Genomic DNA, 23,040 nt, shown 5'->3' with positions numbered 1-23,040 from the left:
TGATTGCGTGACACATCCTCCCTCCCCCGGGCCTAATAAATCATCAGAATTCCCTGGGCTTGGCTGACCATGTTCTTGATCAACAGAACAGCAGCTCCAGGCCCAGAACCCAGGGATCTGCTATGGAATTGCCCCAAGTGATTCCGATGTGTGCCTGGGTCTGGGAGCTGCTGAGTTGTGGGTGCTGTGGGAATCTTTGCAGAGAGAGGCTTATGATACTCTTGCAAAGAATTGGTCTTTCCAGGAGGGGAGCTTTTCCATAAGCAAGAATGGAAATAACCTTTGTTTAAAAAAAAAAGAAAGAAAACCTCCCCCAGTTTTCTAGTTGTTGCCCTATTAATGATACCCTCCACCTGATAACCTTCAAAACACATACTCATGCCTATTAGATGCTGCACCCACTGCCAAATGACTAGAATTAGGGAGAATCTGGGGACACAGGCTCTGCCCTTGAAAAGCTCACAGTGTGTGGAGAAGACAGATTTGTCAACAACTAGAATACATGTGATAAGCACTGATCTAGAGCAGTAGAATAGATAGCTACCATCAAGCTGACTCTGACTCATGGTGACCTTATGTGCAACAGAATGAAACGTTACCCGGTCCTGCACCATCTTCACGATCACCAACATGTGCAAGTCCATCAAAGTCCATCATTGTGGCTGTTAAGCACTACTATAGACATATGTTCAAGTGTTATGGGATCCCAGAGCAAAGCACAATTTATTCAGCCCGTGGCCTTGCGAGAACGTAACACCTAATCTGAGCCTACGAAGAAAAGGAAGAGGCAAAGAGAACGGCACAAGTGAAGGTGTGAATACCTCACGTATTAGGGAAAATGAATAATAAATGATCCTTTGCAGCAAGAAGTGCAGAAGCAGAAAAGAGGACTGTGGAGAGGCATTCTTACATTCTGGGAAGGGCCTGTGTTTGCACCCTTCCGATCTCAGCAGCTCTGTGCCCATGTTCCTGCCTTCATCCTTCAAACTCCAGGCAGTTCCCAGCTGAATGGCTCCAAGCTCATGCAGCCTGTGGCTAAACATGCTGCAATTCTGTAGGTCATCTCTCCTTTATTCCCCACCTGAGTTGTTTAGCTCCCCAGCCCCGCCTTGTGGTTTCCCCCTCCATTCTGAAATGAGTAGATATATTTATTTACTTTGAAAAGTGATATAAGGAAGCTAAGGCAGAAAGAAGGGGACTGAGGGACTGCAAACAGTGAAGGTTCTTATTTAGGAAGTTGTTGCAGGAAGCATGGGCTTGGGGGTTAGAACAAGCCTTGAAGATCACCTGTTTAGTTTTCTGTCCTGTGCTTCAAGTAATAACTTTGGATTGGGCAAGTCTTACTTAGTAAGTTTCCCTGTCATTTTTTCCAGGGCAGAAGAGGAAAGAAACTAACGGGTATTGAGCACCTACTGTGTGCCAGACCCAGGCCAGGTATTTTACATAATTTATTTCCTTCTGTCCTCACAACTCTGTGAAGTATGGTTTTATTCCCATTTCATAAATGAAGAAATTGAGGCCGAAAGAAATTGAGTGATATTCCAAGATGATACTGAAAATGGCAGAACCAGGATTGAACTCACAACTGTCTGTCTTCAAAGTTCATACTCTTCCACCCATGAGAAGCTTGTGCTGGGGATGCAGAGTAGTAGGTGGGAGCTCTGCCTGAGGATCTAGGTAGATAAACAACAGTTTAGGCCTTCCTGTGGGTGATTGCACCCAGGAAGCAGTTCAACAGATGAGCTAGCCTTGAAGTGTGGAGGTCCCTGGGGTCAGAGAGACTCATTGCCTTGGCCTTGGAAGGACCTGCATTGACTGCCTGAGTGGGAGTTGGGGCACTGACTAGGGCTTGTGTTGCCTCCCTGAGAATTAACTGCAGCTCTGACTGTCAGCATTGGAGTGGTCTGAGATTCTTAGCACCAGTGCCCTCTCATCTGTGACTCTGAGTGACACAGCCATGCTTTCAGTGTAGCATGTTAGAAAGGGGCTGATTCGACTGTTTCAAATTTTATCCTTTGTGTAGAGCAGCTGAGACATAAGCCAAATGGGCTTTAACCTTATTCACTGAATGCCTGTTACGTGCCAGGCCCAAACCACGCCTAGGTCCTGGGAACACTTCAATGGCCAAGATCTGCTCCCTGTCCCCAGGGGACTGGGGGGCAGACAGGATACAGCCATGGCACAATGTGATAGGTGCTATACTAAAAGAATTAGTTCTACTTACCCTGGCCCAGAAAAACTTTTGTTGACCAGTGACCAGGGTCTTAGGAAATGAATAGGAATTTGCCCAAGAGAAGAGCTGAGGTGTTGAAATTTTAATGGTCAAAGTGTATCTGAGGAACAGCATGAGTAGAACCTAAGGTTCTCAGGTGTTAAAGTGGAAGTGAAGAATGGAGAGGTTAGCTGGGGCCAAGTCATGAATGCCAGGGGGCAGAGGGTCCCATGGTAGTGAATTCATTACAAACTAATCATGAGCAGTGCTCAGCCAGGGGGCCTGCTCCATATGCTGGTGATGGGAGTAGACTGGGGATTAAAGAGGGACAGGGTAGGAAAGAGGAGCAAATGGCAGGAGATCCACCAACTAGATAGGTGTAGGAGAACTGGGGAGAAGTCACATAATAAGCTAATGTCAAGTAGAGAAGCCCAGTGTCCTAGTTTGTTTTTAGTTTGTTTATTCCCTGCTTGGTTCTCCAAAATGACTATGAGGCGTCCTGGGAGTTTGGGAGCAGTGATAACCCCGTGCATGAACTTGCCTGGTTTATGTGTTCTTAAAGTGGGAACTCTCTTGTTTGATGTTTCCTCTGCACATAGCACAATGGTTGGCACCAGGTAGGGGCTCTGAGAATGTTTGTGGAATGAATGGGTGAATGGAAGAACAAGTGAAGTGACTAGAATGATGAGTTTTTCTGGACTGGGGATTAATCATTTTCCCTGCTTCTGGGAGGAACTTTAGCTGCTGTTGCTGTCTTCAGCCTGCCTTGGTGACAGGGAGGACTTGGGTGTCTTGAGAGTAGAGGGCTCTAATGGGCCATTTCAGAATAGAATTTGGAACTTATTGCAGGGCAGCTGGCTAGATACAGCATGTGTCTTGGGGAAATCATGTACAAACAGACACGAACTCTTGGGACTGGAAAGAATCCATGGGAGCAGTGAGAGCAGGTTTAGTGCTGGAAATTAGATCTAGCTTCAGAGCAGTCCTTGATAACTTCCTGGTCTGCAACCTGGGCTCTTCCCCAGCAATTCCCAAATTGTGAACGAAAAAGGCTGAGGTGGAAAATTGAGTGAAGCCCCCAGAGAACTATCCAGATACACCATGAACTGTATCATTGTTACTAATCACTATCACTTACCAAGCACTCGCTGTGTGACCAGTCCCATTAGGTGCTTTGCATCAGCAGTCCTAAAAGTGTCTGGTCTGAACACCCTTTTACATTCCTAAAAAGTGTTGAGCACCCCATAGAGCTTTTCTTTATGTTGGTTATATCTATCGATATTTACCAAATTAAGTGTTAAAATTGAGAATTTTTTCAAGTAGTTACTAATTCATAATAGTACTAAACCCATCGCATGTTAACATAAATAACGTTTTTATGAAATATAACTATTTTCAAAAAATCAGTGAAAAGAATGATCTTGTTTTCATTTTTGCAAATTTCTTTTTGCCTGACTTCATAGAATAAAACTGGGTCCTCATATGCAGAAGCATTCAGTCTGTTGCAGTATGTCGTTTCAGTTGAAGTATGCAAAACAAAATCCAGCCTCACACAGATATATAAAGGAACAGGGAGGAGTATTTTAATAATCTTTCCAAATGATTGTAGCACTTCTTTGCAATATGGAATCTGAAACCTTATTGGTGAACTTTTTATACTCCTGTTTCATGAAAACCCATTGGTCTGTCTTGCACTTGGAATGGATCTTTTACTCACACGCGACTTTGTAACATACTTTGATCATTTGGAAAACAGATTTGCTGAGTTATGCAAGTCTTCCAAATGTCCTGTTCTATTTTCTAGTATCAAAAGATAACATTTGTTATCATCACCCTCAATTTAATCAGAAAAGTCTTTAAGCATTGGGAAGCTGTTAAGCTCATGGTGGTGCATACAAGTTTTCAAAAATTCTTTCACTTGAAAGATTGAATTTTATCACTAGACACATACTTTTACTTGTTTTCCTTGAAATAACAGGCTCATTTTGTTCATTTTTGAGAAAAAGTCTCCTCTCCCAAATACCTAAGTCTGAATCACCATAGTTTGTCAATCGTTCAAGTAAAAATCGTGTTCCATGGAAAAAATGGCAAATCCAGCTCACCACTTAGTACCCCATGTGTTTTTCTGCAAGACACCACCATACTCTGGTCTGCTGCAGAAGTGCTTTATGCTTGCTTCCTATTCTTACCACATAGGAGATTTAAAACATAGACTCTAGAGGCAAAATTTGATAAAATTAATAATTTTTATTTCTTCATCGGGGATATTCTTAAGTGAAATCGGTACTTTTCCTTCTTTTTTCTTCTACAGTACTACCAGTGGTCCAGTGCTGCTGCCTTGATCTGTGTTAAGGCACCAGAATTTTACTTTTTTTTTTTTTTTTGCACCATTAGTATAAATATTAACATAGTTTTGACCTCAGGGTCCTGTGAACTGCACTTTGAAACCTGCTGTTTTATGTCATTTATAATCACCCTCTAATCCTCATAAGAGTCCTGCCCAGTACATGTTATTAGCTTTACCATTTTAAAATTAACTTCTTCAGTATCACTGTTACTAAGTCCTGGACAGTACGTCTATGTCATTGAATTTTACAAAGACTACTTCTTTGGGCCAAAGCAAACCTGGCTTGTGGCCAAGCTGCCTTTGGTTTTTGTAGTTGTTTTAAAAAAGAAGTAGCATCCCTTCCTCCTGGCAATGTGGCAGGCTTACAGGCTTGCTGAGCAGAATAGGGCTGGGATTTCAGCTCCCACTTAACCCCTTGGCCAGGCACACTGCACACCTATTCACAATAGTTCTGGCTTCCAGAGCCCAGATTTAAACCCAAGTAGGCCTATTCTGTTTCCATTCTGCATTGCATCTCAGTACTCGTTCCTTTGTACTAAATATACATAAAAGCCCCTACTCCAGTGATGTGAATTGAGAGCAGATTGTTCTAAGGTCTGTGGGAAGTCAGCTGCACCTCAGTCTGTTCTTCATGATGCTTAGCTCTACTACCTGAGGCTCTGGGAGACAGTGGGTGCTCTGTTCTTGCATTTGTATCTTCACAGGAGCAGCCAGTCAGTAAATGATTATAAAGCATAGTTATCACTAGAGCTAGCATGGGTCCAGTGTGCTAAAGAAAGCAGTTGAATAAGCCATAGTTCCTGCCTTTGAATCTAGCAGGAGAGACAGGCATGAAAATAATATAATGCGGCAGAGTGTTTCAGGAGTATGTCAAGATATACTGGCTCCAAAGAACTCCTGCTGCTTCAGCGTTTTCCCAGCCAGAAGCCAAACTTTAGTGCGTGAACTAGGAAGTAAAGTGACTACCTGGTCAACTTCCCCCTTCCTTTGATTTTGTCTCTTTTTATCCAGGAAAAACTAGATTTCCCTAATAAGTTCATACTTATCAGGCCTGGGCCAGAAAAGTCTTGGGCCTGGTCAGGTAAGGGAGAAGACATACTGGTTTTAATGGCTGCAGTTGCCAGCACCATGGGCCCTGAAGCGGCTGTAGACTAGAGTTCCCCTGGCTTCTTGGCTGCTCCAGGCATGTGGGAGATGCAGCATGAGTCCCCTGTGTGAGTAACCCCAAACTGTCCAGAGATTCTGGTTTTGCTCGAAGAGTATCCTGAGAGATTGAAGCGGAATTATCTTGGAGATTTTTTGAGCAGATCCAAAATCAAGAGGACCCCTGTAGCCTTTTCTTCCTCTTTCTTCATCTTCTGCTTACAGCTAGACCTATGTCCAGAGAGGGTCTAAAACTTAAGCTGAACTGAGAAGGAACAATTAGTTGTTACTCAGGGCTGCTGGGTTTGAGAAAGAATTTCATCAGCCTTCGTGATGAAGAAAAATGGTTGGCTGTTTCATTCATTCAATAAACATTTATGGAGCATGTTCTCTCTGTGAAACGGCTATACCAGGTGCTAAGACTACAGCTTGAATACAGCTAATGGAAAGCATGGGTGACTGGCTCTTTGGGATATAAGGGGTCATGATAGCCAGAAATTTGGGGGATGACAGGAGATTGCAGCCAAAAGGAATTCTGAACTGAGAGGTTTTCTCTGCCAAAGCAAAATCCAAACAGTGGTATTACTGACTGAATATAGTATCTCTAGGGCTTGAGATTTCTACCACCTTCTGGCAATTAGAGGCAATTAGAACAGAGGTGATGGAGTGAGAGAGAAAAGTACCCAGGACTCACCAGGATTATACCCAAGGGCAGACACCATGGCCTTGAGGGTGGCCTCCAGAACTGCCTGGGCCTAGAAAGAACTCATGTATACCAAACTTAGAGAGGACAGTGGATAAACCAGTTTCCATTGTAGACTTATTAAGATCAGAATAGCCAGGGGGCCTAGATAATAGATTATCTATTGCGTGGATCCCTCAAGCTAAGTGCTTTGCTCCTGTGATGTCCATAATCCTCTGGGCAACATTATGTAATGTAGATGGTATCAGCCTTGCTTTCAAAAAAAAAAAAAAACTTGTTGCCGTGGAGTCGATTCTGACCCATAGTGACCGTATAGGACAGAGTAGAACTGCCCCCTAAGGTTTCCAGGGAGCAGCTGGTGGATTCGAACTGCTGACCTTTTGGTTAGCAGCTGAGCTCTTAACCACTATACCACCAGGGCTATAGCCTTGCTTCAGCTAGGGCTTCATTAGCTTCCCAGGCCCTGTGTTTCTTCCTGTAACTGGGGAGACAGCCTGTCTTATAAAGTCATTTCCACTGATGGCTAATCTCATTTATTATGTGTACCAGTTTGGTTCTAGAGAGAGTCACATTATTTCCATGAAGTAAGGGTGTCTCACTGTAATCTCTGAAGAATTCAGTCTTCCACTCTTGAGTTTGGAACTGTTTGGATAGAAGTTCAGTGTGGGGAGATGGCCCTTCTCAGTGGAAAGCAATCATTTCAAGCCATGCCTCACAAGCTGCCTGCCAGTTGTACTGCTATGGGAACACCTTACAAACCTGATTTAGCTGCTATGTACCCAGCTGGGCCTAGGCCCTTTGCCTTGAATTCTCATAAAAACACCAGACTTAATGGTCTGACTGAAACTAAAAGGACCCGGGAGGTCATGGTCCCCAGACCATCTGTTAGCCCAAGACTGGAACCACTCCCAAAGCCAACTCTTCAGACAGGATTGGACTGGACTATAAGATAGAAAATGATACTTGTGAGAACTGAGCTGCTTGGATCCCATAGACTCATGAGACTATGTGGGCAGCTCCTGTCTGGAGGGGAGATGAGAAGGCAGAGGGGGACAGAAGCCGGCTGAATGGACGCGGAGATAGAGGGTAGAGAGAAGGAGCATGCTGTCTCATTAGCTGGAGAGCAACTAGGAGTATATAGCAAGGTGTATGTAAATTTTTGTATGAGAGGCTGACTTGATTTGTAAACTTTGACTTAAAGCACAATAAAAATTAAAAAAAAAAAAGATGTCTAACAAGTCACCTTAGATTCATGGCATGTGAGAGGTACAAAGACCATATATTCTATATTTTCATCCCTACTGCTCATTTTAGTATTGTTTCTTATTGTTCCCACCATGTTAATAATTAGTACCATTTATTAAACCAGTTATTATCGGCACAGGACTAGGTGTTATATCACATTTATTTCTCACAGCCAGCCCCACAGGTTAGGACTTAATCTTATTTTACAAATGAGGAAACAGGGTAAGTAGAACTTACCCAGCACTATACAGCTGGTGTGTGATGGAAGCCCAGGATTAATGCCAAAGCCAGTGTTGTTCCCACTGCACCCTATCACCTCTTGCAATACTTGGGCACCAAGTACAGTAACATTCGTCACACATTTAACTTACTAGAATTCTATATTTGCTGTTAAAACAAACAAACAAAAAAACTTACTGTACATCACTGTATACATTATACATTTGAATTCTTGACTGCACCTACAAAACTACACATATTGTTCTTTAAGGCCATGTAAAGAAATTCAAGAATAATTTTACTTACACAAGATTGTCATCTTATGTGATGACATTAAAACCTAACACCCAAATGAAAGGAGACTCTGTTGTAGTAAAAATTCATGTCCTGGTGTATGCCTTAAGAATATGATCAGCATCATTACAGGGAAAGGGGCTTGGGCCTCACCGTCTCCACCTAGAGTGACTATGGCTCCTTGTAGTGATGGCAAGTTTCCTGGGTACGTTTCTAAAAAGAGCTTCTCGGCCTTAACTTCTCTGAACACCACCCTTCTCAATCAGCCTTTTATCCCTTTCCAGTGGGTACTTACCAGTGATGGGTTCTGGAGGACTGTCTCTTTTGTAGCTGCTGTTAGGCACCTGCCTTGCTCACTGAAATGTTCCCTTGGCAGGAACTGTCTAGGCAGTATCTCACGTGAGTTCTGCTTGTAAAATTCGCTCTCTCTGGTACTCTTTCCCAAACTCCTCATACTTCCACAAATGTTTCATTATGCTCTTGATATCATTCTTTGGAAAAACGACCCTTCTTTTTCAAGAAACCAGGGACCCAGGTCAGTGTAAGTGTAACATTACAGGCCCTGATGCCAATTCTTTTTGAGAAGGTGATTTTATGCAAGAAAGAAAATGGCATTGGTTTTATTGGTAGGATAAGGGTGGTACCCTTTATTGCTTTGCTTAGGCTTTTGAAATACCTATTACCTAGCGGTGGGTAAGTTTCGAAGGTATATCAGTTAACAATGCTGCATAACAAACCATACCAAAACGTAGTGGCTTAGGATGACACCATTTGTTGTTCCTCAAGAGTCTGTGGGTTGGCTGCATTTGGCTGAATCTCAGCTGGGCTCATTCTGTATCTCTGATCAGCTGGTAGATCAGCTGGAAGCTGGTTGGTATAGGATGGTGTCCGAGTTCTCCCCTTGTCTCTCACCTCCTTCCAACAGCTAGTTTGGTCATGTTCTTATGGCATGGCAGAGGTGCGAGGGTGAGCAAGCCCAGTCACGCAGGAAAGCAAGCAGCAGTGCATACACTTTCAAGCTTTTGCTAACATCCTACATTCGCTAACATTCCGTTGGCCAAAGCAAATGCCCTGGCCAAGCCCAGCATCAGAGTGGGAGGGGACTATAGAGTTACAGGATCTAGGAAGGCCGTTAATTGGGGCCATTAAATGCAATCAGTCCACCAGTCAGTACCCCTAATGTGAAAGAAAACCTACTGACTTGTATTTCTTGGGTAAATTTGTCCTAGAAAAAAAAAATCCCAAATAATAATACTGCTTTTTGGCCTATCATATGAGCATGAATAGCGCTAGGCAATTACCTGCTTATGCGTTGATCCTCACAACAACTCTGCAAGGTAGGTAGGAAATTGGAGTTCAGGGAAATTAAATAACTTGCTCAAGGTCACCCAGCTACTGCATTGTCAAGCAGGGATCAGAATGCATGTCTGTCTGACCCCAAAGCCCAGGTTCTTTTCTCCATACCTCACTGCCTTTCTGAAGCACCAGGATCTGCCTTCCATTCTCTTTTCCCTTTCCTCTCCCCCCAAAATGCTGCTGTGATCTTAGCAGAATTATGCAGCTCTTCTGGAAACACACAAGGGCTCCCAAACTCTCCATTGACCGAAAGCTTGCTTTCCTTCCCAGTGAGGATTGGACTGGAGACTAGTGGCCCCGCCCAGACATTCCAAAGAGGAAGGGACCATCTTCTCTTTGACCTTCAAGATTTGGGGGCCTCAGGGATTTCTAGGCATTTGAGCATGGCCTTGGGAGTCAGACTGACAGGAGTTCAAATCCTAGCTCAACCACTCACTAACTCTATAACCTTGGGCAACTTATTTAACTTCTAGAAATCTGTTTCTTCATCTTAAAAAAATGGGAATAATACCACTTAGTTTGCAGAGCTGTTACAAGGACTAAAATTATGTATATAAAGTGCCTAACACCGTTCCTGGCATGTAATACCTAAAATTATTAATATCATTAATATTATTTCTAAGTAGAGCCTTTCCGCTCCTCGGAAACCCTGTTTCTGTCTGTTGGACAGGTTCCCCCCACCACCAGCCAGTCTGTGCAGACTTGCTGTCTACTATGTCACCGGGAACGCAAAGGCTGGGAAGAAGGCCCTTCTCAAAATGGACTGGTGTTGCAGGGTGAGAAGCTGCCCCCTGACTTCATGCCAAAGCTCGTCAAGAACCTCCTAGGCGAGATGCCCCTGTGGGTCTGCCAGAGTTGCCGAAAGAGCATGGAGGAAGATGAAAGGCAGACAGGTCAAGAACACGCAGTGGCGGTAGGTAACTGCTGAGAGAAGGTCCCTGAATGCAGGAGGGCAGCCTTCCCGAATAAGCTGAGCCATCCTTGCCCTAGCCCGTCAAGTGGCTCCACTTGGGCAGCCCCAAAGCCCCAGGCACTAGAGACTGCTGGGTTGCATTGACACAACATTAGTGGCTTTGGTTCAGATTTGCAGGAAGAAGAAAAAGGCTTCAGCCAGCACTTCAGGACAGTCTGCACAGTCCCTTGCCACTGATCTGCTGCCTTCAGCTCTGGCAACTTGAAAGCCAATTAGTGTGATATGGAAGGCAAGAGTTGGTTTGAAGATCTGAATGGTGCCTCAGTTAAAAGGCCTCCAGAGTAACTGGGAGCCATCTAAGTTGACCATCTCATGAATCATGATGGCCAGACTTGCCTTGTTTCTCATTCCCCTCTAGAACCCCTTTATCCAGAATCAGTTCAGCTTCTGGATTCCTGACCTAAAGACCCCCTTCTCCTATCCCTCTGTAGCCAGCTCTCACTACTCCCTGAAAGCCCACACTTCACAGGCAGTCTTTACCCCTGCCAGCATCTTTCTCGCCGATATCCACACTTAACCGGGAGCACCTCATCCTCTGCCCAGCAAAGGCCTGACCATCATTTTCCCTTGCACTTGAGAGTGCAGTCATTGCACTTTGCCATGGCACAGGAGCCTGAGGGAAGAGGGTCTACCCCTGGTATGCTTCAGCAGCACGGGGCCAACTCTGATATTTGCTGTTTTACATTGAGCCTTTTTCTTCCCCCTTCTCCAGATCTCCTTGTCACATACATCCTGCAAATCACAGTCTTGTGGGGGTGACTCTCATTCTTCTTCGTCCTCCTCTTCATCATCCTCGTCTTCGTCCTCCTCCTGCCACGGGAACTCAGGGGACTGGGATCCCAGCTCATTTCTGTCAGCACATAAGCTCTCAGGCCTGTGGAACTCCCCGCACTCCAGTGGAGCCATGCCAGGCAGCTCTCTCGGGAGTCCTCCTGCCATACCCGGTGAGTTTCCAAGCTTGAGAGAGCCAGGCCTTTGACTGCCCTGCAAGGAATTCATAAGGAGGGGGTTTTGTGGCTCTAAGATAGGCCTGGGGAACCCATAAATGTAGAGAGCTGTGGTTTCCAAACAAATCAGAATAGCAGGCATTAAAACAAGTAAAAATGGAGCTATCCTGATTGATGGGGTGTGGAAGGGGGTACCTAGACCTTGACCATCTCTCTGCCCCCAGGACTCTGGCGTTCAAAAAATATTGCTGATAGAGAACAGTTCGCCCTCGGAGCCGTCATTGGCTCTCATCATTGGATCCAGGAGGGGACCTGGTGAGCACAGTCTGAACAGAAAGTGGAGTCTGGAAGGGCCCTTAGGGAATTAGGGCTTAGATCACCAACCCCTGACTCCTGTAGCACTATGTTGTTGTTAGGTGCTGTCAAATCAGTTGTGACTCACAGCGACCTTATGTACAACAGAATAAAATATTGCACAGTCCTGCACCATCCTCATAATTGTGCTCGAGCCCATCATTGCAGCCACTGTATCAATCCATCTCATTGAGGGTCTTCCTCTCTTTCACTGAGGCTCTACTCTACCAAGCATGAAGTGCTTCTCCAGGGACTGGTCCTTCCTGATAACATGTCCAGAGTATGTGAGACGAAGTCTTGCCATCTTCGCTTCTAACGAGCATTCTGGCTGTAACACAATAGAGGCCTCATTTTCTCCACTGAAAAAGGAGTATAAAAGCCCTGCACTTCCAACCAAAAGAGACTGCCATGATTATTAGCCAGTTTAGCAGCTATATAACCCTCTTTAGGCTCTGAGATATCGCTTAGAGACCAGAGAAAAGGCTCTTGGGTTATTGATTTACTATGTAAATAGGATTTACTATCATACTTGTAAGTGGAGAGGCTAAGTTCTGCAAAGTGGTGCTGTTCCCAAAATGTGGGAGAGTTGGGCAGTACCTATTCCAGTTTATTTTGGTGCATAAGCCAGAGAGAATCATTAAAGCCTTTTCCTACCTTACCAAAATGTGGGGCCAACTGGACATCTGGCAGCCCCTGGCTGCATCAGCCCACACACCCAGAGGCAGAGGCTTGGCCCACTGCTCGGCTGGCTTTTGTAGATCCTGACCTGGGCTTGGGGGATGCCCAGGGACAAGCAAGTCCTGGAGAGGCCCTGAGGACACACACACACTCTCTGTTTGTGCCACAGCAGAGGTGTGTTGCCTTCAGTGGACCAGCATTCCTGGTGCCTCCTCCCTCAGGCCTGAGCTCCTCAAGCCTGCTTCACCTAGCTGCCGCCTGTAGAGATTCCTCCCAGCCCAAGGCACTGCAGAGCTCTCCCAAAAGCTCCAGTTCTCACAGCGCGGAGAGGCTATGCCCAGAACAGAGGACTCCTTTGGTCACAGCAAGCAAGATGCTGTGGCAGTGAGCCTTTAGGCTTTCCTTCCCTAGGGCTCAGTGCCCACGCTGACACCTTCTTCCCCATCTGCCCACAGGTGAGACTTTCCCCATCTCGGAGCACCACCGGCACTCAGACCTCACTGACCTCACTGTCCCTCCTAACAGCCCCACTGGCCACCACCCCCAGCCAGCATCTCTGATCCCGTCTCACCCTGAATCCTTTGGCTCACCGCCCCACCCCCACCTGCTGCCCACTACCCCGGCAGCGCCTTTTCTGGCCCAGGCATCCGAGTGCCCTGTTACCACTGCTGCTGCCCCCCACACCCCAGGGACATGTCAGAGCCCCCACCTGCCCTCTACCAGCATGCCACTCTTAAAGATGCCTCCACCATTCCCGGGGTCCAGCCACCCTTGTAGTGGGCACTGCAGCGGGCACTGCAGCGTGCCTCTCCTCCCACCACCAAGCTCTCAGCAACTCCCCAGCACTCACAGGTAAGTGAAGGGCAAACTCCCTGGGTGACCTGAGCTCAGAGTTTTGAAAAACTTTGTAAGGGTGCCTTTGGGTGGAAATTAAAGGGTAGCTATTTGTTTATTGTTTTTCTAGTTATGAAAGAAATTTGTATTATTTTTTTTTTAACTTGGGATGATTCAGAAATGTATAAAGAAGCAAAATATGTCCTCACATCCCAAAAATAAACTTCTAACTTACATATGTTTATATAAAGAAACATATTTACATACATATTTTCATTTATGTTTCTTTATATAAATGACATAATTAGGTCTATATTCTGTATGCATTTTGGGGAAGTTATTTTTTTCACATGATATCATAGCCAACTGACCAGTTGCCATCAAGTCAGTTTCACCTTCTGGTGACACTGTGTGTGAGAGTAAACTGTCAATGACTAATTTTTTTGGAAGCAGGTCACTGGCCTTTCTTCCAGGGTGCCTCTGGCGGACTCGAACAGCCAACCTTTCAGATAGCAGCTGAGCTAATTAACTCACAACGTTTCCCCAGTTAAAATTTTTCAGAAAACTTTTCAGTGACCACATGATGCATAATCATGTAGCTGTAGCATAATTTATCCTTCCCCTATCCCTGGACTTAGAAGTATTTCTGGTTTCTTAACCATTATAAGTAAATAAGGCTGTAAAAACATCCTTGCACCTAAATTTTCATTTGAGTCAGGAATGATGTCCATAAGGTGGGTTCCTAGAAGTAACTCTCAGTAAAATAACTCTAAGTACTGGAGAAAGGTTATATTAATATATATTGGAAGGATAGATTCTTTAAAGGAGATAGATGTATGTTTTGTATGATAAATCAGATGTTTTATCTTGCATTTACATTTTCCCACTCCCCTAACGCAACCCCTCAGAGCAGTGTGTTTTGGTGTGTGTTGTTCACACCCAGTACTGATGGTGTCTGTGCAGTTTCACATCCTCTGGTATTCACTTAGCGTAACATCATAAGCACATTTATGGCCCCTGTGTGGTCGTCCTAGCCCTCAGCTGTAAAGGCTGGAGAATATGGACCATGGTTCAGTTAACTCTTCTCCAGTTGCTCAGCATTTGTCATTCCCACACTTTAACGTTATCAGTGATGTCGCTAAAGATTTCTGTGCCTGAAGCTTCCTGCCTCTTCTGAATTTTTCCCCTTGGAAAAGGTTCCTCAATATGAAACGACATTCTCAGTCAAAGCGTGTTTTGTTTGTGTTTGTTTTTTGGAAGTGGGTTCTTAATACACACTGAAAATTGCTTTCCAATGTGATCACCAGTCAGTCTCTGGAGCACTGGGTGTTTTAATTTTTCTGAAAATAATTTTGCTAATGTAATAGATGAAAGATGGTAGATTTGGATTAAACTTCTAAAAGCACCACTGATAATAACCCTCCCAGTGCTTCCTTCTTTTTAACACTTGCCATGTGCTTCCTGTTCTTTCTACCAGCAGAGGGGAGTTACTAGTTGGACTGCCCCAGCAGCAGAGCAGCCACACTGCTCTTTGGGCTCCATCCTTACTCTCGGCTCCGCTGCCTCCTGAGCCTTAGCCTTAGCATTGAGACCAGCCTCTGAAGCACTTGCACTGTCTGTAGCCCAACCTAGTACTCTGACTTTTCCGGGCTCTCCACTTCTGGGACCTTTCATGCTGATGTCTCATTCTTACCCTGGGAGAATGTTCTATTTTGTAAGATACCCCCATACCTCCTGAAATCCAGAGGCAGGACAATGCAATGGAGAGAACATGAGCTTTACAGACAGAGCCTGAGTGCTGGCCCCTCCTTTGGCAGAGCAGTTAAGCACTCTGAGCCTCCATTTCCTCCGCTGCAAAATGGGGCTGATAATGCCATTTTGTAGGATTTGGGGGATGGTTAGAAATAATATGCTGTGGCCCGGAAGACACAGTAGCTTTTCTGAACTTAATGCTCTATGGTTAACTGCAGAGTACTAGACTTGAGTCATAAGGACCTTAGAAAGTGAAAGAAAACTGGCCTCACTTACCACCTTTGGATGTTCTAAGGGAGCCACTAATTGTTTTCAGGTATTTACTGAGCACCTACTATGTGCAAGGTTGTTAAGCTGTATGTGCACTGAGGATCCACAAATGAAAGTGGCGTAGTCCCTGCCCTTGGGGGACACAGTGTGGTTTGAGAGACCAGTGAGCAAACAGACCATTACAATAAGCATAAATGGTAGGATAGAGAGAACTCTGCATGGTGCCGAGAGACTCCTGAGAAGAGTGTGCACTGGTAGGTGTGGCGAGGGAGGTGTGGGAAACCTTCCCAGAGAGCAGCGTTTGGGATGGGCACTGAGGGACAGTGAGGGGTGCTCACCCTTTCCTTGCGGGAGATGTTATGTAGGTTGACTGCCTCAGACCTTGGTGGAAGGAGGCAGGTAAAGAATAGCTGGGGAGGTGAATAGGGGTTGAGAAGCTTTTCAGGGCTCCTGTTATGGTCTGCTCCGGAAATGCCCTTCCTCACTTTGGGGCCTGTCTTTCTCCCCCATCAGCAGGGACTCCGGGTGCAAGGGACACAAGTTTACACACAGTGGCCTGGCATGCCAACTGCCCCAGCCCTGCGAGGCAGATGAGGGGCTGGGCGAGGAAGAGGATAGCAGCTCAGAGCGCAGCTCCTGCACCTCGTCCTCCACCCACCAGAGAGATGGGAAGTTCTGTGACTGCTGCTACTGTGAGTTCTTCGGCCACAATGCGGTGAGTGAGCCTGCCAGGCCAGAGAGGGCTGGGGGCCAGCAAGATGAGCCAGAGGAGCCCCCTGCTCTCCGCAGAGGTCCCTGTGACTCACAGGAGGACATTACTCTTCTGTTTTATAACAACCGTGCTGGGACCATGTAAGTCCTTTTACTTGCGTCCACTTGTGTATTCTCAGCAGATTTGTGAGGTAGGGAGTTTTTTAATTTTGCTACCTTTGCTCTTTTTGTGGTTTCTCTTAAGATTGACTTTTTTTCCTTAGGCAAAAGGGAAGGAAATGGCAGAGAGAAAGCTTGATTCTGATGAGTCTGTATACGTGTGTAATCACAGAGCAATGAGCGCTTGTGAGTGATGAAGGCAGAGTGGAAGCAAAGGCTCAGTCCCCAGTGTGACAGCCAGCCGAGGGGAAGGCCGTGGGCACAGATCACGCCAGCCAGGAGGCTCAGATGAGAGCACATCCTCTCTGGACAGGGGGAGGAAGAGTGCAGGAGTCTCATAAGGTGAAGAGGAGAGGGCTGCTGGTTAGGGGAGAGCAGTTGAGAAGAAATGAAAATCATTAAAGTGCCAGTCACCTTTGAGCTAGGAATTATTGTCCTCATTTTAGAGATGACAAAACTGAGGCTCGCAAAGACTGAGTGACTCACCCAAGGTCATACGGCCTCTAAGTAGGGAAGCTGGGCTCAAACCTGGCCTCCCAGCTCCCTGTCAGGGTTCTCCCCTGCTGTTGTGTGCCTCCTCCCACCCACCTCGCACCCCCTGCAGCCTTGGCTCCAAGCTTGGCTGAGGGAGACTCCATTTGGCCCTGTGGCTGGTGGTAGAGAGAACATTTGTCTCACTTCTCACCACATCTCTGATACCAGCGGGTGGGAGTGTGAATGGGCTCCCAGGCCCAGGGTGTAATGTAAGCACCTCCCCCTCCCCCAGCCACCCGCTGCCCCGACGAGTCGGAATTATACCGAGATCCGGGAGAAGCTCCGCTCAAGGCTGACCAGGCGGAAAGAGGAGCTGCCCATGAAGGGGGGAGCCCTGGGCGGGATCTCTGGGGAGCCCGCCGTGGACCACCGAGATGTGGATGAGCTGCTGGAATTCATCAACAGCACGGAACCCAAAGTCCCCAACAGCGCCAGGGCCGCCAAGCGGGCCCGGCACAAGCTGAAAAAGAAGGTGGGTGTGGGGGGGAGCCCAGTTCTACTACCTCCTCTTCCTGAGGAATCCCTCACCCCAGCCCCCAAGACTTCTGGGGCATGAATGGTGCTGGCTACCAAAGGCCTTGGCATGGCTCTCTACTCTGGGAAAATCTGAATGAGTTTGGGAAGCATCAGGGTCAGGGCACCTGGGGCACAGGATTGGAGGAAAGCCATGTCTTGGCCTCTGAAGCTGCTTATGGAGCCCTCCCAGCCCAGGACTTGGATCAGTCAGTCAGCCCCTTACTCCATCAGCAAACACGTCTCCAAATACTGGAAGCAAAGTATGATACAGTGCAGTTCTCACCTGGAAGAGCTCAGTCCAGTAGGGAGAGTGACGCAAAGCTGGCCAAGCATGTTAGAGGGTGACCTAGTCAGTCCTGATGAGCATGCTGGAAGTGGCTGAACCAAGAGGATCATGCATGAGCTGAGTGGCAGGGAGTGTTACAGACTCACCATGGGGCCTCCGGCAGCAGGCACAGCACGTTCCACAGCAGCGTGGTCTGACCCGAGCTTAAAACCAAAGCAAGGCAGGACCGATATAGTACAGGCGAAGGAGGGCCTCTCAGGCCCTGTTGAGAGCTCTGGCTCAATTCTGCAGGTGAGAGGAAGTCCCCTTCAGGATTTAATCAAGAAATCCACCTGGTCAGACCTGTACTCTAAGGTTACTGTGTGGCAATGTGGAAGGTAGGTCAGAGAGGGTAATATTCAAGGCAGGAAAATTTTGAGTTTGACACTCCAGGCAGGAAATGGTGGCCCAGGGGAGAGATGATTGATGATCCTTCAATGAAAGCCAGCTCTGGGGTGGGAGCTGAAGAGATGGATTTTCAGAGGAAGTGACAGGCCTCAATGATCTAACTGCAGGAAAGGGAGGTGAAGGAGTCAGGGGTGTCTCCAGGTGTTTGCTTGGGTGACTGGAAAGATGGTGGTGCCTTTCCCTGAGTGAGGATGGGATTTGCAGAAGACAGTGAATTCTTTTGGGGCCTGTTGACTCGGAGGGTCCCATGAGACACCATGAAGGTACAGGGCTGGGTGTTGCTGGCACAGAGATGTAATTGAAGCCATGGGAGCGAGCAAGTCCACAGGGCTGAGTTCGCCTCACAGAGGGCTAAGGTAGGACCTGGTTAGCTATTCCCGGGCAGCCCCGCTGCCAGATGAGCCCCAGGGCTTGGTGGCTTGTTCCCAGCTGCCTTGTTACCTCTTACTTGACTACACCCCAACTGTGTCTGCACAGTGCCACCCTCAGGAGCCTAGCATCTGAAGAGATTTGGGGTTGACAACCAGCTGGCGGTCCTGGGTGGTCAAACAGCCCTGGTATTCTGGAAAGTAAAAGTGATTCTTCACCTTTCTCCAGCCCAGAGGCCTACCTTTCTGCAGCCTGAAGTAGGGAGCTAAGGAGTCTCACCACTGCCTGCAGAAAACCGCCTGCCCTTTCTTTCTCCCACCCAGCGTTGCCCACCTCAAGTGTTTCAGCAGGCTTCAGTGGTCTCTCTGGACTGGTCAGCTCATAAGGCAGTGGTGCCCAGTTAGGGCCCCAGAGAGCACACTCAACAGTTCCGGACTGGCGAGCTTTCCCTACAGCGGAGTCCCACACGTCCTTTTCCCTTTCCCAGTAATGCTGTCTCCTCCCTCCTCTTTTTCCTGACAAATTTCCCATCCACGCTCAGTTCAGGTGTTTCCTACTTTGCAGACTTCCTCAGATAACTTCATCAGTAGTGCTCTGCACCTTGCACATCTCTCCAGTCTGCCACTCATCACCCTCTGGGCACTTGTTCAGGAACCCACTACACAGCTCCTGTCTGCCAGGCCCAGTTCCCAAGGTCAGGGAAATGACCCGGAACGAAACGGACCTACAGTCATGGCGTGTGCAGACATAGAAACCGTCGGTGCAGTATCATATGATCGGCAACTGTGGCCATTGTTTGTTTACTCATGGTCTCCTCCCTGAACTCTCTCTACCTCCCAGACTAACAAATCTGGCTGTCCCCAAAACACAGCTTCCCCCAGCAGCTGTCCAGCGGGGGCTGCTCATTCTCTTCCACCTCAAGGGATGGATAAAAGTTAAGTGTCTTTCTTGCTCTCTTATGCCACTGCAAATGACTCTCATCTTACGTACTAATCCTGATCCATTGAAGCTGCACCCCTGCCTCTGTCCCCTCTAGCCTCCCAGCCATTCCTCTTCATTCATGGAAGACTATCAATGCCTCTTTCTCATCTTCCCAGACCACTCTAGATCCTTGGACTAGTGCTTCAGTCACTCTCTAGCCAACACACTCAATTCCTTACTCCTTTGCCCTTCCATTACACCCACTCAGAAAAACTGCAGCACTGGGCCAGACCGCATCCTGCCTTTTCTGCTCCTGCACCTTGACGGGGGCACATCATCAGATCTGTTGGAGCCTCCAGCCACATGGCCTTCTGCTCGCTGAGTTCTCTTTCTCCTTATCACTTCCACCCTCCAGCCCCTTTGTCAGATCTCCATCCATCTCAGACCTCTAGGCCTTCCCTGTCCCCACCTTATTTTTCATCAAATAACCTCACTTCCTACTTCAACAAGAACAAAAAAAAAAAGCCATTGGACAGGCATTCTCTCAACATCTTACGACTCCACCTGAAAAATTTCTTCCTTCTTGTCATGGTAGAGGAGTTGTCCCTCTTCCCCCCTCAGGCCATTCCAGTCCTCAGTCCAACAGTGGACCACTTTCTCTGGCGCTCAAGTCTCTCCTCTAGGCTGTTTCCCACTGACATTTCATTGTACCTCAGTACTCTTTTTTTGAGAGCGAGCTCTTCCTTGAGCCTACAACCTTTCTTTCACCCCCATAGCCTCTTCCCTCTCATTACAGCAAATTTCTTGAAGAATCCTATCTGTGTTCACTGTCTTCACTTCTCTTGTCAACACTCTGCAAACTATTCCCAGCCACACCCCTCCACAGAGTCACCAAGGGCTCCTTTGTTGCCAAAGCCACTTTGTACTCTCCTGTTCCCATCTTATTTGTCCACTAAGCAACATTTGACACTTTGTATTCCTTCTTCTTTTTCTAACATTGTTTTCTTTGGCAGCTTCATCTTCAGCCAAGCAGGGGCAGGGAAAGGGCAGTGGGAAGACCATGTTTTCAAGAGTTTCTGCCTTCCTCTCTGACCTCTCTCTCCTTTGTGAGCTCCTCTTCCTCTACCTGGTCCTTCCTCTTGAGGACACCTCCCTAGAAAAAGAAGCCACCAGACAGTGCTGACTCCCAATTTGCTGTGCCCACCCCATTTCCTCCCTGTACTTGGTATTGACATCTCTTCCTGCTGCTAGGCACCTGCTCACGGGAGGCCCACGGGCACCCCAGACTCAGCACATTCAAAGCCGAGCTGTCCTCTTTCTCCAAAGAAGGCCCTCTCCCTTCTCCATTGTCTGTCTAGTTAAAGGCACCACCATCCACCCAGTTGCCCAAACCAGAAACCTGGGTGCCGCCTGGGGAGGGAGTGTGCTTTGGTGATGAGAGCAGCGGGCCTTAGAGTTAGACATCAGTTTGAAACCCGGCTCAGCCACACTTGCTCTATGACCTTGGGCAAATCACTTCACCTCCGGGCCTCAGTTTCTTCATGCATAAAGTGCGAATACTAGGAGAAGCTAACTCAGGTGGTTGGGAGGATGAGATGGAGTAATGCATGAAAAGGGTTGGCCATGTGTTCAGCACATGGTGAGCACTTAATAAACGGTGCCTGCTTAAGCAGCAGCTGTGCTTGTTGGTGTTGTTTTCTTGTTCTCTCTCCCCACCAGTCACAAGTCCTGTCCATGCTGCCTCCTAAGTAGCTCAGACCAGCCCACCTGTCACCACCCTACTGCCACTACTTTTAACACCCTTCAGTGGCTGAGCATTGGCCCAGCATAAATCCTGACTCTTGGTGGCCCGTGTGGCTTTTCATGATCCTGCCCCTCCTGAGCTTTCCAGCTTCCTCTCTCAGTCTCTCCTTCTGGCTTTCCTGCCCACCCACCGACAGAGGTAAATCTGGGCTCTAGCTGTACCTCTGAGCAGTTTGCATTCCCTCAGAGGTATTGTGCTCCCATATCCTGGCCTTTACACTTGCTGTTCCTTCTGTCTGGAAAGTGCTGGTCTCACTTTCTCCAGGATACTCCCTTACTCTTTAGCACAGTGTAGAGGCTGCCTCCTCTGGAAAGCAGTCTCTAGTGGCCTGTCTGGGACAGGGGCATCTCCATTGGGATCCCAGAGCACCCTGTGCTTTCTTCCGTTATATAGCACCTGTCCCTGCCACTCTGAATTAGGCGGGGACTTCTAATCCAGGTCTGGCCCACACTTGAGCCCCAGTGTGTGCCTCAGGCCTCAGAAAGCTCTGTTCGCTCAGCATTCTCCCCTCCACAGTCTGCATGCTGTCTGTCTCCCCAGCAGATGAAGTTAGCCAGGCAGAGACCATGTCTCTCTCAAGGCTGAATTCCCAGAACCTAGCCCAGTGCCTCACAGAGTTGTGGTCAACAAACGATTATCAAACAATTGAAAACCGTAGGAACTTCCGAAGACCAAAGTAGTAAGCTGCCACTTACTAGTCGTATAACCTTGGGCTGATTCCTTAGTCTTTCAAAAGTCGAGTGTTCTCATCTGTGAATTGAGGATAATGAGATAGCAAGGGCTGTATGAGGGTTAAATGCAGAAAATAAATCTTTCTGTGCCTTCTCCTCTTGCTGCCAGATTGTGAGTGGCACCACATTGCTCCCTCTATACCTTTTCTCAGGCTCTTTGGTTTAGCAACAAAACTCTTTTCTGCAAATGAAACCTTACATGGACCCTCAGTCTGTGCCAAAAGCAAAGCTGTTCTGAAAGGGAGGAGAGGGATGAAGGGCCCAGGTTGCTCGTCCATTCCCATGGCTCTGGAGCTCTGGGCAGCACTGGGAGTGTGGCTGTGGGTGGTGCGTCCTCCTCCCCTCAAATCACAGTGCTGAGGCAGCCTCTGCACACAGGGACGAGGGCTCTGCGTGCCCTCTTAGGTTGCCCATAGCAAGCCTGTTGGGCTCAGGTACCTTTCTCCCTAATTTACAAATGGGGAAGATAAGGTTCAGAGAGAATAAATGATCTGTCCAAGGTCCCACTGCTAGTCGATTGTAAACCCAGAGGTCAAAAAAGACTAAGTGCGTGCCCTCCGAGCACAGAATCACCCTGCTGAAGTTGACTCTGAAGTGGCAGCACACCCTCTTTTCTCTCCCAGTTTCCTTTTCCTGTTTCCTCCTCCGCTCCCAGATCAACTGGAACATGTGTAATTTGGAAGTCGTCCAGCTTCCAGTGTATCTCTGCCACCCACTTCCGCAGGCTCTGTCATCTGTCTCATGTCTCCCTCTGAGGCCTGGTTGGTCTGCTGGCACCTCGAGGTTGGGAGGTAGGGTGTGTGACTCAAGGCCCACAGACTTGCATCTTGACTTTCCACATCTGGGCCTGTCAGAGCTAAACGGCCGTATCTAGACTCTCTTAGCCTCCCATCATCACCTGGGCAAAAGGGCTGCTGTTACATCTTGCAGTGAGGGCCCATTGTATGCCAGGGAGCACACTTTAGGTGTGACCTTGATGACTTGGGGCCAGCTGAGCAGTGAGTGGCCTTTCTATGGGAACCTCACTCACTTTGGCAGCCCCCACTCACAGTGTCAGGAGGGGCACACATGTTCCCGTCTACCCAGAGCAGACTCATCTCCCATGACAACCTCCTGCCCCTGCATCTTTCTTCTCACACAATCCCCATGATATCATGACTTTCCCCTCCCACCTACAGAACGTCTCTGTAGAACCATCTTCGTCACAGGCAACCCCCCTTTGGTCTTTGGAATTA

At 47.5% G+C, this 23,040-nt stretch overlaps 1 protein-coding gene across 19 annotated transcripts in view; it reads left to right on the top strand.

The window, feature by feature from the left end:
* FAM193B (family with sequence similarity 193 member B) overlaps positions 1-23,040 on the top strand; it is a 32,839-nt gene that overhangs the window by 5,533 nt on the left and 4,266 nt on the right. For 2 of the 19 annotated variants that reach the window (XM_049874422.1, XM_049874425.1), the window contains 7 exons: positions 1,374-1,434; positions 10,295-10,432; positions 11,205-11,436; positions 11,664-11,754; positions 12,927-13,323; positions 15,841-16,042; positions 16,964-17,203. In XM_049874422.1, coding sequence (XP_049730379.1) covers positions 10,398-10,432; positions 11,205-11,436; positions 11,664-11,754; positions 12,927-13,323; positions 15,841-16,042; positions 16,964-17,203 — 1,197 coding nt within the window. In that variant the 5' untranslated portion in view covers positions 1,374-1,434; positions 10,295-10,397. The other 17 variants (XM_049874417.1, XM_049874434.1, XM_049874426.1 and 14 more) reach the window with 16 other exon arrangements.

This window comes from Elephas maximus, chromosome 2 (assembly GCF_024166365.1).
Source record: "Elephas maximus indicus isolate mEleMax1 chromosome 2, mEleMax1 primary haplotype, whole genome shotgun sequence".
NCBI classification, from domain to species: Eukaryota; Metazoa; Chordata; class Mammalia; order Proboscidea; family Elephantidae; genus Elephas; species Elephas maximus.
This window is presented reverse-complemented; position numbering and strand designations above follow the sequence as displayed.